The following is a 15,940-nucleotide window of genomic DNA, read 5'->3' on the forward strand; positions in this document are numbered from 1 at the left end:
CATACACATACCTCTCAGTTCAATCCACTCTCTCAGGAGTAGTGGAGTATCTGGTCTTTTTTAACCATGGTCCTTTCTGAGTGTTTGAGTTAATGGCATGAGCATTTGTACTTGTTTTAGTGAAGAATTACTGACTGAATCAAATTACAGAGTCTGTGTTGCATCTTGATGGCAATTTGTGCACTTAAAGGAAAGAACAACTATTTGAATAATTTTAGCTGAAAGCCTATTTTAGGCTCGAGCATCATGAGGACCTCTGGAGAGATGCAGCTAACAGAGAGGAGGCAGGCATAAAAAGTACTAGTCCTAATAGGACAAATAAAAAGTCAAAGTAACTCTCAAGTAATATTTTATTAGTGTCTTGTGCAGTAGTGATCCCAGTCTGCTTCTACCATAGTTTTAAAAGAGCCCAAACAGAATTTTGGGCCAACCAGAGATCATAAAAATGCAGTTAGTCAGACAACACAAGCAACTACTGTGTTTAACCTTGTAGGTTTTTAGTTATTCTGACCCACTATATAAATTTGTCATTTTAAAAAAAATATATTTTCTTGTCCAGTCACAGAAGTGCCTGACACAAAAAAAAAGAAAAAAATCAAAATACCTTTTAACATTTGCAACATGTTTTATCCTTTTCCAGTGCTACTGTTGTGGACTAACCCCAGTAGGCAGTTAAGCCCCACAAAGCTGCTCACTCACTAAAACCCCCTGCTTAGATAGAAGAATTGGAAAGATAAAATGAAAAACCTCTTGGGTTAAGATAAAGTCATTTTAATAGGTAAAGCAAAAGTCACACACACAGCCTCCCACGGGCAGACAGGTGTTCAGGTGTTCATCTCCAGGGCAGCAGGGTTCCATCACAGGTAGCAGTTACTTGGGAAGACAAACGCCGTCACTCCAAATGCCTCCCTCACCTAGCCCTTCCTCCTTCTTCCCCATAGCTTTTGGTGCTGAATGCAATGTGATGTGGTCTGGGATATCAGTTTGGCCAGTTGGGGTCAGCTGTGGCGACTGCAACTACTCCAAACCTCCAGACTTCTCACTGGTGAGGCGACATGAGAAGCAAAAGAAGCCTTGATGCTGTGTTAGCACTGCTCAAAAATAACTAACATACGCACATGTTATCAACACTGATTTAGTCACAAATCCAAAATCTTGCCCCATACTAGCTACTACGAAGAAAATTAACTCTAGCCCAGCCAAAACCAGTACAGTTACAGTACTACGTTTAGTCACAATCTTTTATGTTTTAAGTCCCTGTATATCTGAGTACAAAGAGAAACTGTTACTTGCTTTCCTTTTCAGTATCCAGAAGCCCATGAGCTACCAGCTAAGCTACACAAAAGGCTTCCTTGAAAGAAAAGGTTGAGAAAATCTGGAAGAAAATCCACCAAATAATTCCAGGTCTTTCACTAGTCCATGAAATAACACTAGCAAAAAAGAAAAATCAGAAAGTTTTAGTGAAGCTCTGTGTCAGCTGCAGAAAGAGCCTTTATTTGGTAGGAACTGATGATGATGTGCCTATCTGGGAGTCCATCTGTGCCACAGAAAGCACCAAGGGTTCTGTCAGGCTGATCCTCACAAAACTTTATTACTATGGAAAAAAGCTCCAACAGATGAATCCTACCATCAATATGGAACGAGTCTGTGCAACAGTAATCAAGTCCAGCTTTTTACTATAGTTTAATATTTTTAAAAGAACTTGACATATGGGAAATATTACTTTAGCCAATGTTGAGACAAGCGGTAGAATTTCTGTGAAAAATGGTTACAGGATGGATTTTCGACTTGGATTTTTTAAAAGAAATGTTCTTATTTCTTTTGAGACTTTAAGCTCTTAATGATATTTCTTCTACACATGCAATCTGCAGAAAATGTACGGAACATATATTCTCCATAAGCCTCCAGTTGTGTGGAATTTCACACAAGTGAAGCCACATTGTACGTTGTACTTGACCACGTTCAAGTTTGAATGGAAAGGACTTTGTGGCTCAGGGCAACCTGGGTGCTTCTGTAACTGATGGATGCACAGGACTTTGAGAATAACAGTCCTGTGATTAGTTGCCTAAATTTTATCAAGATCCCATTGGAATTGTAAAGGTTCTGACTTTTAGAGATATGTAGGTTTCTGTTCCTCCCACTGGTGTTGGTGGGAGACACTCAGTACAGCAGAGATAAGAATGTGGTCATGGGGAGCCATGCTGAAGCAGGCAGGAGCCACTTCACACAATTCCAGCAGACCCAGCACCTCAAACACTGGATTCAAGCAAAGTTGCTTGAAGACACTTTTTAGTTTGGCAATTCACTTGTTTTTCAATTTGGCTATTGTATTTAAGCAGAGTTTTACTGTTGCTTAATGTCTGGAGGGTTTTTAGCCTTTCAAAGTATTGGAATCTTTCATTTCTTCAGTGAAACAATAAACACATGATTTAAACTTGAGTGTTCTTTCATGACTTAAGTAAAAAAAAAACCCAACAAACCAACAACTTCAAAAGCTCATAAGTTGAAACCTGTAATATTAGGATAATAGTGAATTCACTCTTGCACAGTGAAGATTCTCTTTTTTTCAGTGTAAAGTCTGTTTAATAGGAGATTTGGATACCTGGAAACACGGGATCAGATCTGTAACTTGATGACTATGTGAAAGAATAAGATAACAAATCTATATTCAGAAATATTGTGTCTGTGTTTCTGCTAAACTTAGTGTTTGTAAGGACTTAATGCATTGAAGCTTTTTCAACATAATCCCAGCCTGTTGAACATGTCTTTTTAGGTTGTTGAGGATAACATTAAATTAAGATGGAGTGAAAAAACTCCCTTGTGAAAGTTATTTAGATGTGGATATTTTCTTGGCATGAGTTGGCAACATTCTGTAATTTCTTGAGTATTATTCTGTTCTGTGGTAGCCTCACCTTCTCAAGCAGAGGCTTCATAGGACCACTTCTTTGCTTGCAGTTCTCAGTATGCTGTGCCATCCAGGAGGGATAGAAGGATAATGCCTCATATCCCTCCACAGCCTAGTTGGTGCTTCACAGGTGAAAGCCATTGAAGGAGAGGCACATGAGCGGCACATGGTCTTTTCATAACACATTGTAGGAGGAGATTAAGAAACTCAGTATTGCCCTTCACTTGCATAGACTTATAGAAGGGTTTGAATTGTAAGGGACCTTAAAGATCATCTAATTCCAACCCCACTGCCATGAGCAGGGTCATCTTCCACTAGACCAAGTTCCTCCAACCCTATTAAACCTGGCCTTGTATACATGCTACTGAAGAATAAAAATGAAGATTCGTCAGAGTTTAGAGATCCTTTGTGGTACCATTTTATGACTGAAATTCCTGAAATAAAAAGATTTAAGGGAAGGTAAAATCAATTATCAAGATTGTATCTATTTTAGTTTTCATGCATACATATTATCTTGCCTGCTTCAGTAATTAAATTCTCTGAATTCAGAGCCTAGATTTCTGAAAGCCCTTTATAATTATAGGATTTGCAGAGTTTTAGGTTTTCTGACCTATGTTACTGATAGATAAAGAATTTAGTTTCAGATAATTTCTCTTCTAGGAAGTATTTTCCTGTCTTAAAGCAGTTTCTAATTTAATGAAACATATATGGTAAAACACATGAACAGTATTTTAAAATTATTAAAGATTTTACTGAGAACAAAATGGTTTCATTTAGAAACTTTCTTATTTACTGGAATTGAATGACAGAGACATAAAAGGCAAGTTGTGACCAAATTAGTACTTTTTGCAAATACCATTGTAGCTGCTTAAGGAGAAACATGCTATTCCTTGTATTGAGTGATGAATGTATTGCTCCAAAAAATTTACTTTTAAACACAATGAGAGTTTCAATTAAACCTTTAGGGTGACACATTTAAGGACGTGCAGTAATCTCTGTAATCTCAGTAATCTCTGTAGTATTTGAGAAGTGAGTTATATGTAATAAATATAGTTATTTCTAGTGTGAGAAATGTTTCTCTCCTAGGAGGTTAATTTATTATAGTTACTTGTTCTATATTTTAAAAACTTCTCGGGAAAATATTTGACAGGTTTTGTAGTGAAAAATGGATGTTCTGAACTTTCTTTCCTGAAAATAGAAGATACAAGTTTTTAAAAGTGCTTGATTGTGTTTGTGTGTAATGCTAGTGACATAGATAACAATTTAAGGTAAAAGGAAGAAAAAAATCTTCAGTGCTTTAGAAGGAAGTCTTTATTTAAATGTCTTTTCACATCCACTTGGAATTTAAAGTTTGGTTTCAGTTTTAATTCCCAATCTGATTATGTAGGAAATGTTTGTCCAGGTGTAAAATAATGTACATCAGAAATTCTAGAAGAAATTAAGGATGTTCTTTTTCCCAGACATAAAAGGAATTAACTCAGTACTTTTTGATAGGATGAGCAGAAATAGGAAGATGATTGACAAAATTAATCTAGTACTTAAGTGCTTACATTTAGAATGCTCATGATCTCAGATAAATAAGCCACGTAGTTTGAGGATGCTTCAGCTGTTCCTTGGTTGACTGAATGTTCAATAGGAGCTGCACCTCTGCTCTGCAGGTAAATAAGACAGTGCTGGTTTCAAAAATTTAAATTTAAACCTCAGTAAAGTCTCCTGCAGTCCAGGAACATAGCAGAAGAATGGCCCTTTCTCCAGAGGAGACCCAGCTGCCACATCTGCTCTGATCATAGCTAGTGCATACGGCCAGGGTTGGTTTCACTAAATGTATTCGCCACTCAGTGGGTTTTACATTGGAAGGAAGGAGGGTGACATTTTCAGTAAAGTAATGAAATACACTTCTCTTTTCAGTGTTCTGTTTCCTGTGGAAAAGGTTTGAAGTTTCGTGATGTGCATTGTTTTAATAGCTTCCAAGCTAAAATAGAAGAAGGAAACTGCAGACATTTGAAAAAACCACGGACATACAAAATATGTAGAGCTGGAAGATGTCCTACTTGGAAAGCCGGTAGATGGAAAGAAGTATGTAAAATCTGCTATAGTTATGGCCTCTGTGGGGCTACAAGACAAGGTCGTATTTGTGACACCTGCTCCTGTAGAAGTAGTTGTCAGGAAGCTTTTTTTGATATGTAAATTGCAATTAAATCTACTACAAATTAGTAACTAGTTAGTTAGATTTTCCTCTTTTTTCCTTTTGAAAGTAATTAAAAGTTAATACCTGTGAAAACTGAAAACTTGGTGCTCTGAACCATGTACAGGATAGATGCTTTGTAAATTCAAGACAAATGCATTTTTTTTGAAGTTTACTTCTTACCTTCAGTGATGAATTCAATGGTATCACTGTAGTTGCTATCATAATCTGAATATTGAAGAGAAGCCAGGTTTGTGGGGGTAGGACAAGAAAAATGGATTTAGAGCATAAATATTGTTCTTTTCCCTGGTTTGATCTTTTCAAAGATCTCTCACTTTGCTGTAAAATTATGTATAACTGAGCACATAGCAATATTTTGCATTTCACTCACACTTCAGAATATAATTCCCCACATTAAGACACATTACCACTCTCCACAAGTTAGCCACACTTGATAAAGCAATATCTACTGTATGATTTAAGCTTGAGCCCTTGGGCTTTGGGAACTAATTGTGCTTCTGAGATAAAAGGGAGCTCTGTATTTTTGCAAGCTTTAGTGTTGAAGTGAAATAACTTTGGCCAGGAAGGAGGGAGAGAGGCGTGTGACAGGAAGGATTTGAACATTTTTTAAGCTCCCGAAGATTCAAAATCCTTAGTACTCCCTGCAAAAGAAAGGGGAGTATCATCAAAGTACTGCACTATTTGCAAGAATTTCTTAACTTGGAATACTGAGATTTTTACCTTTAATTTTAATATTTGCATTTTAAAACAACAGACAAGACTGTCAGTCTTTAATAGAGAAATTATGTAAACTCAGGCCTTAAGCTGCTTGATCTTGGAAAAAGGTAAACTTTTGTGTATGCCTGTAGTGATTGTTCCTGCTGTGAATTCAGACAAGCAGAAAGATCAGTCTAGGTAATTCAAATACCTGTCTTTTCTGCATTTCTTACAGATCTTTATGTTAGTTGTAGCTTTACATTTTCAACATGAATTTCTTTAGATACAATGGAGCACTAGTTATAAATGGTAAAACTACATGAACAGTATATCCTAAGAAGTTGTGATAATGACAACTGTACCTGCTGGGACTCGTCTCATTTCACACTGACATAACTAATTTTTATCTGTTTTAGTGTTCTGTATCCTGTGGAGTGGGGATTCAGCAAAGGGATATCTACTGTCAGCTGAAGGGCCTGGGTCGAGCAAGTGAAGCGATGTGTAGTGTTGATACCCGTCCCGCTAGTGAGAGGCACTGCTGGCTGCCTGCCTGCGTGCAGCACCACTGGCTGGCAGATGAGTGGGAAGATGTAAGTAAGGCCTTGAAGTTGTGTGATGTAACTGAGGGATTGTTGTGAGTTTTTGTGGAGCCATTTCTGCTAACAAAGAAGGGGTGTAATGGTGGCTGCTGTAAGAAGACGACTGAAACTTTCCCCAGCTTTGAGTCAGATCTACCTCTGGGACTGAGACCGTTGGGCACCTCTGTGAAGAAGCAGATGTAAGAGAGTGGTTCTTTTCTGGGAGGTAGTGGAAGGACAGAGAAGTGATCATGCAGACCTCAAGGTCAATGGGGGAAGGACAGGGGCAGGTGTGCTGGAACAGAGACTCCCCTGCATCCAGTGGTGAGATGGCAGCTGAGATCTGCCAGCAGCTCATGGAGGACCCCATGGCAGAGGGAGTGGCTGTGCCTGGAGGGACCGTGGCTCTGTGGAGAGGTGGTGTTGGAGCAGAATGTGCCTGGAGTTCTGCTGCTGTGGGGGAGACCCGCACTGGAAGAGCCTGTGAGGAGCTGCAGCCCTTGGGAAGAACTCAAGCTAGAGAAGTTTGTTAGGGCCTGAATTCCATGGGAAGGACCCTGTGTTGGAGCAGGAGAAGAATGCAAGGAGTCCTCCTTGTCTGAGAAGAAACAAGTAGCAGAGACCATCTGTGAAGGACTGACCACGTACCACATCCCCTGCCCTCTGCACTGCTGAGGGAGAGGAGGTAGAGATATCAAAAGCAGGGAGCTGAGCCCAGGTAGAAGGAAAGGGTGGGGGAAGGAGATCTAACACTGATGGTTGTATTTTTCTCATAATCCTGCTTGGTTTTGCTTTCTATCTTTTCTGTTTCTAGTTGGTAATTGAACTGTTCTTGCTTTCTCCGTAAGTCAAGTGGTGGAGCCTGTTTTGCTCAGAACCGTAATGGTCAATGAGCCCTCCCTGCCCTTGTCTTAATCCACAACACGGTTACCTTTTTCCGTCCCATCTCACTGAGGCCTCTGCCATACTAAGGAAGGTGGGGGTGGATGGGGGGCAGTGAGCAAGAGACTGTCGTGGTGCTACTTTGCTGGCTGGACAAAACCATGACAGGGATTATTTTTGTTTTATTTTCAAGACTAACTTAATTCTTTTGTGTTTCTCTTAATCTCTTGGCTTGTTCCTTTTCATACAGAAGAGTTACCCAACTGTCATCTCGTCCTAACGTTTCAGTTTTGTCCTTAGACTCACCCAACAGTTAGGGTGTCATGTCATTGTACACTGTTGGCTTTTTAGCTGACTGGGGATACCTAAACTTTGAAAGCAAAGTACAGGATTTTTATTTAGTAATTCAGTCCAATACTGATAACATGGTATAAAAGTTGCTGTCTGGGTTTTACTGGTGGTGTGGCAGTTGGCAAATAGGTTTGTACTGTAAATGGCTAGTTTAAGTACAGAAACTGGCTGTTTTTCTCAGTGTTCGGCATCATATAGAAGAAAGGAAATACACCGAAGGGTTAAATGTGTGGATGGAAACCAGCTCCAAGTGGATGAAAGCTACTGTGATGCTGCCACAAAGCCTCCATCAACCAAAAACTGCAGGATAGCTCCTTCTAAATATGTTGTGTTTACAGGAGAACTGTCACAGGTAAACTAGTTATACTGCTTGCTCATCTTATATACTACTTTATATTTAAAAATGTTAAATTGATGTAAAATAGATATTGTGCATGCAGAGAAAAAAAGAGTATATTGTCATTTGAATGTGGGTGCTGAGCTGAGAGGGAACTACTCTGGAACCACTGTGATCTCTGAGAAAAGGGCAGCATGGAGCTTCCCATCTCCTTGCACACATGACAGTTGTAGACCACTTCTGCACACTGATGGAGCAGCCCTGAGGTGGCAAGCATGGGACTGACTGCCTGCTTTTGTTAATGTGAGGGTCGGAGCTGACTTACCTGTAATTGCAATGCTGCAGAAAGGTTGTTTCATAGAAATAATGCCTGTGCTCGGATTTTATTTTAGTGCTCAGCCAGCTGTGGATTTGGTTACTGGCAGAGGGTCACATACTGTGTTGGAATCCATTCTGTTCAACATCGGCATGCCCATGGCCTTCGAACTGTAGCATACCGAGAATGCCCAGTAGAGCCATCTCCGTACGTTTATAAATGTAATATCAAAGGATGTTCACAAGCAGCTACCTGGAGAGTGGGGAAGTGGACCAAAGTGAGTACAGACATGCAAGCTCATTTTTAATAACTACCTGAAGCATAAATGAACGGCAAGGCTAATTTGCTGACATTATTGTTTAATTACTAACCCTTGATGGTTATCCACATCTAGTGCTCAGTATCTTGTGGAGTGGGGGTAAAAGAGAGAATCGTAGAATGTATGACTGAAAATGGCGTATCCAGTGACTTGTGCCTGCCACGTTTAAAACCAGATGCCAGAAAGATCTGCCGTGAGGAAGAATGTAAGTGACAGCTGTAATTTTCAGCTCAAGTTAATATTTTAACACTTTACTTATATAAAACCTATAAATATATCTGGAGCACAATTATGCAAAAGCAAGTCCTAAAACTAAGCCCTATTCATGAAATATTAATATGTTGTAATCTTTCATTTTGAAGGTGAAATTCTTACTACTTGCAAAGATATCCAGCTTAAAAAAGGAATTAAAAAGGATGGTGAATATCTACTTAACATTAAGGGAAGGATGATAAAGGTACTCCTAATACTTATGAGTTCTTATAGGCACATATTTTTATGAAATAATACTTTTTTAATAAAGATTTTTCTGAAGGTTTGTATTTTCTCTTCCAGATTTATTGCTCAGGCATGCACTTAGAGAATCCCAGAGAATATTTGACATTGGTAAAAGGTGAAGCAGACAACTTTTCTGAAGTATATGGATTCAGGTACAAAAGGGGGTTTGTGACTTCACGAAGGGCATTTATTCCTTCCAAAACCAAAGAATAAGATAATGCTTCTCTTTTGTGAGAACATCTGAGGAGAATTTTTTTTTCCTTGTTTTTCTGTTTTGAATAACTGTGCATATGAGGACACATGAGAAATGTATCCACTGCCAGGCTGAAATTGTGTTAATTGCCTTAAATTATTATAAAAGTTTTCTATCCTGACATTAATGGAAACAGCTTCAGACTAATAGCCAAGTTTCTTGCTGGGTAGCTGTTGTGAAGTATTTTTTTACGTAGCATGGAACAATGCAGTTTTTTTTCACAATGATATTATGTTACAGAAAAATGACAAAAGGAAAACTAAATCTTTGCTATTCACTAGGCTGCAGAATCCCTATGAATGTCCTTTCAATGGAAACAGAAGACAAGACTGTGCCTGTCGAAATGATTACCTTGCAGCTGGCTTCACGGTTTTTAGCAAAATAAGATTTGATGTGGCTTCCATGCAAATTAAAAGTAAGCATTTTGGCATTTTCAGACAATGTGAACGTTCTGTTGAAATTGCACATAGTCATGATTACCAAGTTACAATTTTGGTCCACTTATAGATTCAATTGTGTCATTTCTGGGCAAACAAATTCTCGTTTCCTTTAGGAATTCAATGGGAATTTCAAAGAAATAGTAATGGAGAAATAACTGCTACTTTCCTTCTTAGTTTGTCAAGTGGTCAGGTGGCATGAATCTTACAGATTCATATTTTTATGGGAACCAGCTTCTCTTTCTAAGGTTTTGTTCCCGTTCTTCCATTTCCTTTTAGTCCCTGGCATATCTTTTTTTCAGAAGTCTTCCTATGCCATAATTAGTCCCTCTTCAGACCTTGACAGACATACTAAATGGACAGGAAATCTTGCAGCACTTTCAAGCCCCTGCCTGAAGGTGGCAAGTTCGCTTGGAGCTGTGTCCAAGTGCACATCGATACTCCTCCTAGCCCCCTCCTGTCTCAGAAAGAAAACTGGTCTTACAGGCTGGACTACTGTTGCATTAACCAAAATAGACAGTTTAAAATATAGTTTATAAAAACAGAAACCAAAACACACAAAGCTCCCTCCAAAAGTATCAAAAAACCAAACCAATCCAAAACCCCCATCTTAATACATTTTCACACTGTTTGCACCTAAACCTCTAATGCATCAGTGTTGAGTAATTTTCTATTTTCTAGCCACAGATTTTCTTTTTGCTCAGACTATACTTGGGAGAGCAGTTCCATTTGCTACAGCTGGAGATTGCTACAGTGCTGCCAGATGTCCACAGGTATTTGATTTATTATTCCCTTGAAATGTGCTCGTAGGAGGGGGGTAAAAAAAAAATATCTGTGTGACTGGTTTAGAGTTGAAAGGTTCTAAACCAATTCTCCTATTCTGTCTGGTCTGTGTAATACATTAGTATTTTTCCTTGCTCTTTTCTCTGTTGCACCCACTCCTCCCTACCCTCCATTTGTCCCTCAAACTGTTCACACATTCTGTCTAGACTTCATGTATGTATATTCAACTGTCTACATATTTCATGTGTTGCTCTCCCTCCCTCTGGGTATGGTGTATTCTTTGTTTCCCATAATCTCTTCTCAAACTTTTATTTTCCTCCAGGGACTTTCCTTTTTTATAATCCTGCAGAATTTTTCTTATCTTTTCTCTGTTTCTCTCCTGGTGTTTTAAATCTTTGAAGACTACCAGAGGAAATAATCCTGTTTAGCAGTATAATTCAAAATTTATACATCCTTCGCTGTGTCTATATTAATGGTTTTGTTTAGATTAGATGGTAGTTTTACAGTTAATCTCTGTATTGTCCCATCTTACTGATTCTTGATTCACATTATGGACAAATCGTGAATGAAATGGACACGATGTCTTCTGGATGAAACTAAATCAAACAATGAGCTCCAGAAGCAGCATCTTAGTGCAGTCTAACTGCTAATGATGATTTAGTCTAGGGGAGTAGATGAGAGTTAGTCCAAACTAAAACCCTATCTGTGTACTGTATACAGACTTTGTACTCTCTGACCCAACATTTTCACTTCTACAGATCTGCTCTTACTGGTAGCGTCCTTCGCTAACACAGATGTAGCTCTTGTCTTAACTAGTCAAGCTAGGCTGCCTTTGGAGTCCATGGGCAGAAATGGCATTCCCTAGAAAACATCCCATCTTACCCTATTAGACACTTTAGTATGTCAACCGTCCTCTGGAAGTACATACTTCTTTTCACTCATTATAAAAGGAGTTAAGATTGACTAGCTTGGACTTGCATGGAGGTGGATCCCTGTTGTCCATTTGTCCTAGGTGCTTAAACTTAAGACAGGCTATGTGAGTATGTTGTAAGGACACTTACGGGCAGCTAGAGACAATTTAGTTACAATTTAGGTACAAGTGCCTAAGTTAAGTAGACCTAACCTCTGACAAGTAAACAGTTGTTGTTCATGACACTATTGCGTACCTTCAGTCTGCAAACATTTTGGGCTTAGTTTAATACAAATCTCTTTGCAATCTATAACTTCTTTTGGGAAGTCATTCTGCTTACATGGTTTTGCACTGATTCATGTCCAGTTATATTATCTGTGTCAAAACTAGAAGTATATAAGCCTCCATTCCTGCACTCTCAGTCCGTGAAATCTCCTCCTGGCCTCAAGTAGGCTGCATGACATGTCGAGATGGATATTAAGCTGTCATTATAGTTGTACATAGAGCTTGTCATTTATTTTTACAAAGTGATGTCATTGTGAGTGAAGTTACTTTGGGTCTATCCCACAATTACATTTGTATTAATTTCCTACAGATGCTTTATTCATTAAATGGAAATCTTCCACTTCTAGAGCACTTGGAGAACCACCTACCCTATCCATAAGAGCTTATATTTGCTCATCCTGAGTGTGAGTGCTACTAATGCAAGTTTCCACAGAAGTGCTCTCAAAGCAAATCTGCCACACTGAACAAGACTGAACTTTTATGAAGATTTTTCAGTGAATCACAAGAATAAAGGCTGAATGCTATATTTTTTTTTATATACACATATACCCACAAAAACATTTATGTATATATAAAAAGTATATCTGATTATGATGATAATAATATCAATAAGCTAACATACAGAATAGAAATATTGTCTTTGCTAAAGCTTTTATCACAAGATTTAGACAACTTAGTTCTGAATACAGAAATTCATGTCTCCAATTAATTGTATGGAGTTGTGCAGGAGATTTCCAATTCTAATGCCACCTAAACTGACCATCAGGCTTTTTGTGGAAGCAGGCTTTCTTTCCAACATATTGCACTTCTCTGTGAATGCGATTTAATCATTTTCTGTAACCCAGGTTCTTTACCAAGGCAGTGCAGTTTGTTACCTTTAATATATTTCTTGTTTTTGTATAAACTAACTGCTTTAAAGATGTTTTTCAGAGAGTGTATTTGTATAGGGAAACATTTTAGTAACAACAAACTATAATTGAATGCTTTATATTAGAAAACATTCAATTTATGAATACAATTGTTTCTTTTAACCTTTGCTTATGTTCATGTTGAATTATGTTATTTGTTATACTGAAATGGAAGGTGAGAGGGTGATACTTGGATGATGTGCTTGCAAAAATTTGAAAATTAGATGACTAAGAAGTGATTTGTCTTTGATTTTCAAATAGCAGCAGGTCCTCACCATGTTATTTCCAAAAAGGAAAGATGTTGTAAAAAAACACAAGTCTTCCAAGAAAGTCAGCCTTAATCTTGCATATTGCAAGTCTGTGTCTTTTGTAAATTAGAATTTAATTCGTAGAAAGGAGGCTGCAGTGATTTGAATTACAGAATCACACAATGATACAAGTTTGAAGGGACCTCTAGAAATCATCCAGTCCAGCCCCCTGCTAAAGCAGGTTCACCTCAGTCAGGTCACAGAGGAATGTATCCAGGTGGATTTTGAAAAGCTCTGGAAAACTCTGCACCCTCCCTGGGCAGCTTGTGCCAGGATTTTTCCTCCGTGTTTAAGTGGAACTTCCTGTGTTCCAGCTTGTACCTGTTACCCCTTGTCCTGCCACTGGGCACTGTAGTGCTACAGCTCATCTGATGCAGAGATGGTACTTAATGCAGAATAACTTTTGTGTGTGTCTATGTCCTGAATTTCCTAAAAAAGGCTGTAATGCAATGTGACTAACCTAGGTCAAGTACAGACCTTTGAACACTTGAGGCCTAGATATACTCTAAGTGATACGTGCAGATATGCTCATGTAAAGTGTTTTAGTGTGTTGAACTCTGTTTATCAGCTCCTTGTTTTACCTTTTCCTTTTTTTACCCTGTTAGGGTCAGTTCAGCATTAACTTGGCTGGTACAGGTCTGAGAGTATCCAGTACAGTTAGGTGGATCACTCAGGGCAACTATGCAACTGCTGACATACATAAATCTCACGTAAGTCAATGTTGTTTTCCTTCACTTGCCCTTATGGCTTGGAATATTATGCTTCCAGAGGTGTAAGTGATGACTGTCTAGTGAAAGCTCATTGTGAATGAAAAATAGTGTCCAAGGTCTATGACATCTAAGTCTTCTTCTAAGTGTAATATAAAAATTATGTTTAAGCACGCTGCCCAGAATCTAATCCAGATCAACACTGCCTGCCTACCTGTCTCTTATTGATTTTAAGAGCCTGTTGTTACATCAGCCAGGTTTATTAGAAGTTTTGGAGATACTTAATGATACTTAAAAAAAAAGAAACAAACACAACACCCCAACCCCCCCATTTTATTAAAGATGCCTTACCACAGAAGATCATTACAGCTTGCTTACCCCCAAACTTAATTCATATGAGAAACCAAAAGACCAGTTGAACAAGAACAGTAAGAGTGTGCACAGTTTAAGACAACATTGGATGGTAAGTTGAGAAAGAAGTTGTACAGCAGTACTGATAAAGGATCTCTGTGCCTGTTTTGCTAATTTCATGCTCTCTCTTGATTTAGTGTTTGTAGTGTTTGTACAATTTGTTGAAAGGTTTATTGAATGTAAACCTCAAGGAGGTTTTTTCTTTTTGTACAACTGTGATTTCAGTCTTTTTTCTTAATTGACTATTCTCTTTGGTTAATTCCCAGGATGGTACTAAAATATACGGAAGATGTGGAGGATTTTGTGGAAAATGTATTCCTAACACAATTATTGGTCTCCAACTTCAAATACAGTGAGAACTCTGATGTGGTAAGAGCATCAAAGCAGGGACATCTGCCATTTAGGAGCAAATTTTAGGTTCTATATGTATATATATTTGAATTCTTTCATCTCTGTAATGTTCATTACTGTAATAATCACTCCTAAGAATTCCTGTTCTTCAGTGTTTATTCGGGGATGTATTATCTGTTTGTGGACTAGCAAGTGCATAAATCACAATCATGGGGAGGCATTCATTCAGTGTACAGTATAAATTAGAAAGTAAATTGCACTGAGGTTACTACCATGGGTAACACTCTAAATTGTGCCATAATCCTAATACTTTACCTGCAGCTAATCAGTGCAATTATTTATGCAGCATTTGTTGACATTTATGCTCTGATGGTTCATCAACTGTACTAAAATATAGAAAGGAGTTATTGCTCTACAGAGGAGACAGACAATAACTTCAAATACTTCCATTTTTGTGAAAACTTTTAGGAATTATCTGTCAACAACTTTGAGCAGAAAAGTACACAACCAACATACTTGAGATAGTTTCTGCAGATCCCTGTTTCTATGTCAGCAAAACCATTTTTTCCCCAGCCCTTTCATTATATTCTTTGTGGTGCTCACATACTAGCAGTAACCCTGAGGTTGTGCTTTAACCTCTCTAGTCTCTGTGGCATGTTGAACATCTAGACTTAGTTTTGTTGTGGTTACAGGCGGAGAAAATAAGGAAACAAATTGTTTGAGAATCTGATTTTAAATCCCTGCCTCTCATCCAAGTATACTTTAACAGCGGCGTATTCTGTTTACCATAGCGTCTTGTATGTGATTGTATGAAAATGTATTTACTTAAACATCTTCCATATAAACCATAACTCCTTTATACAGGCCAACAGCATAGTAGTAATGGCTGTAGTGTGTGTTCCTCTCATATTCCAATTCTACATAATTCTTGACAGCCTTAGCAAAAACCTCGGGCAGAGGTGGCATCAAGCCCCACAATGGTGTCGGTGTCCATCTTCAACTTTTAGTTTAGTTTTTCAGTTTGTCAAGACAAATTGTTCTTACATCTGCTAGTTAAAATTATTTCTTCCAGGAAAGTAAGTGTATGACAGGGTGCTGAAGTTTAAAAACTGAGCTACTTCTTTGACTTGTTGGTTTGTATTACTTTACAGTCCAGAACTGTAGAAATATCTGCACATAAAGAAAATGCATTTCAGGGTCAATTCTCAGGTATTCAGAGTAAAACTTTCTACATGAATAGCAACACATTATGTAGCAGATAACGTGTTTTTTCTCACAAGATGCCTTCTGTAAACCAAATATTTGTTTTGCATGCCAGTACAATTGGTACACCAAATGGCAGCTATACCATGTTTTTACCCACAAAGAGTTAGCTATGAATTAGCAATATGTATTAGTTAAGAGCAATACTGTACCACAGAAGTGTAAGCAGCTACTTTTTTAGGTAACAGATGTAGGTAATTATTTTGTGATCTCTGCATCAGAAATGTGTTTTTGCA

At 38.1% G+C, this 15,940-nt stretch overlaps 1 protein-coding gene across 1 annotated transcript in view; it reads left to right on the plus strand.

The window, feature by feature from the left end:
• ADAMTS20 (ADAM metallopeptidase with thrombospondin type 1 motif 20) overlaps positions 1–14,446 on the plus strand; it is a 90,811-nt gene extending 76,365 nt beyond the window's left edge. The window contains exons 29-39 of the mRNA XM_062020444.1: positions 4,814–4,981; positions 6,224–6,397; positions 7,800–7,970; positions 8,348–8,548; positions 8,666–8,795; positions 8,953–9,047; positions 9,146–9,240; positions 9,623–9,756; positions 10,460–10,551; positions 13,578–13,682; positions 14,357–14,446. Coding sequence (XP_061876428.1) covers positions 4,814–4,981; positions 6,224–6,397; positions 7,800–7,970; positions 8,348–8,548; positions 8,666–8,795; positions 8,953–9,047; positions 9,146–9,240; positions 9,623–9,756; positions 10,460–10,551; positions 13,578–13,682; positions 14,357–14,446 — 1,455 coding nt within the window. The remainder of the gene's footprint in view (positions 1–4,813; positions 4,982–6,223; positions 6,398–7,799; positions 7,971–8,347; positions 8,549–8,665; positions 8,796–8,952; positions 9,048–9,145; positions 9,241–9,622; positions 9,757–10,459; positions 10,552–13,577; positions 13,683–14,356) is intronic.
• Positions 14,447–15,940: the final 1,494 nt, after the last annotated feature.

Source organism: Colius striatus, chromosome 1 (genome assembly GCF_028858725.1).
Source record: "Colius striatus isolate bColStr4 chromosome 1, bColStr4.1.hap1, whole genome shotgun sequence".
In the NCBI taxonomy this organism is placed as follows: Eukaryota; Metazoa; Chordata; class Aves; order Coliiformes; family Coliidae; genus Colius; species Colius striatus.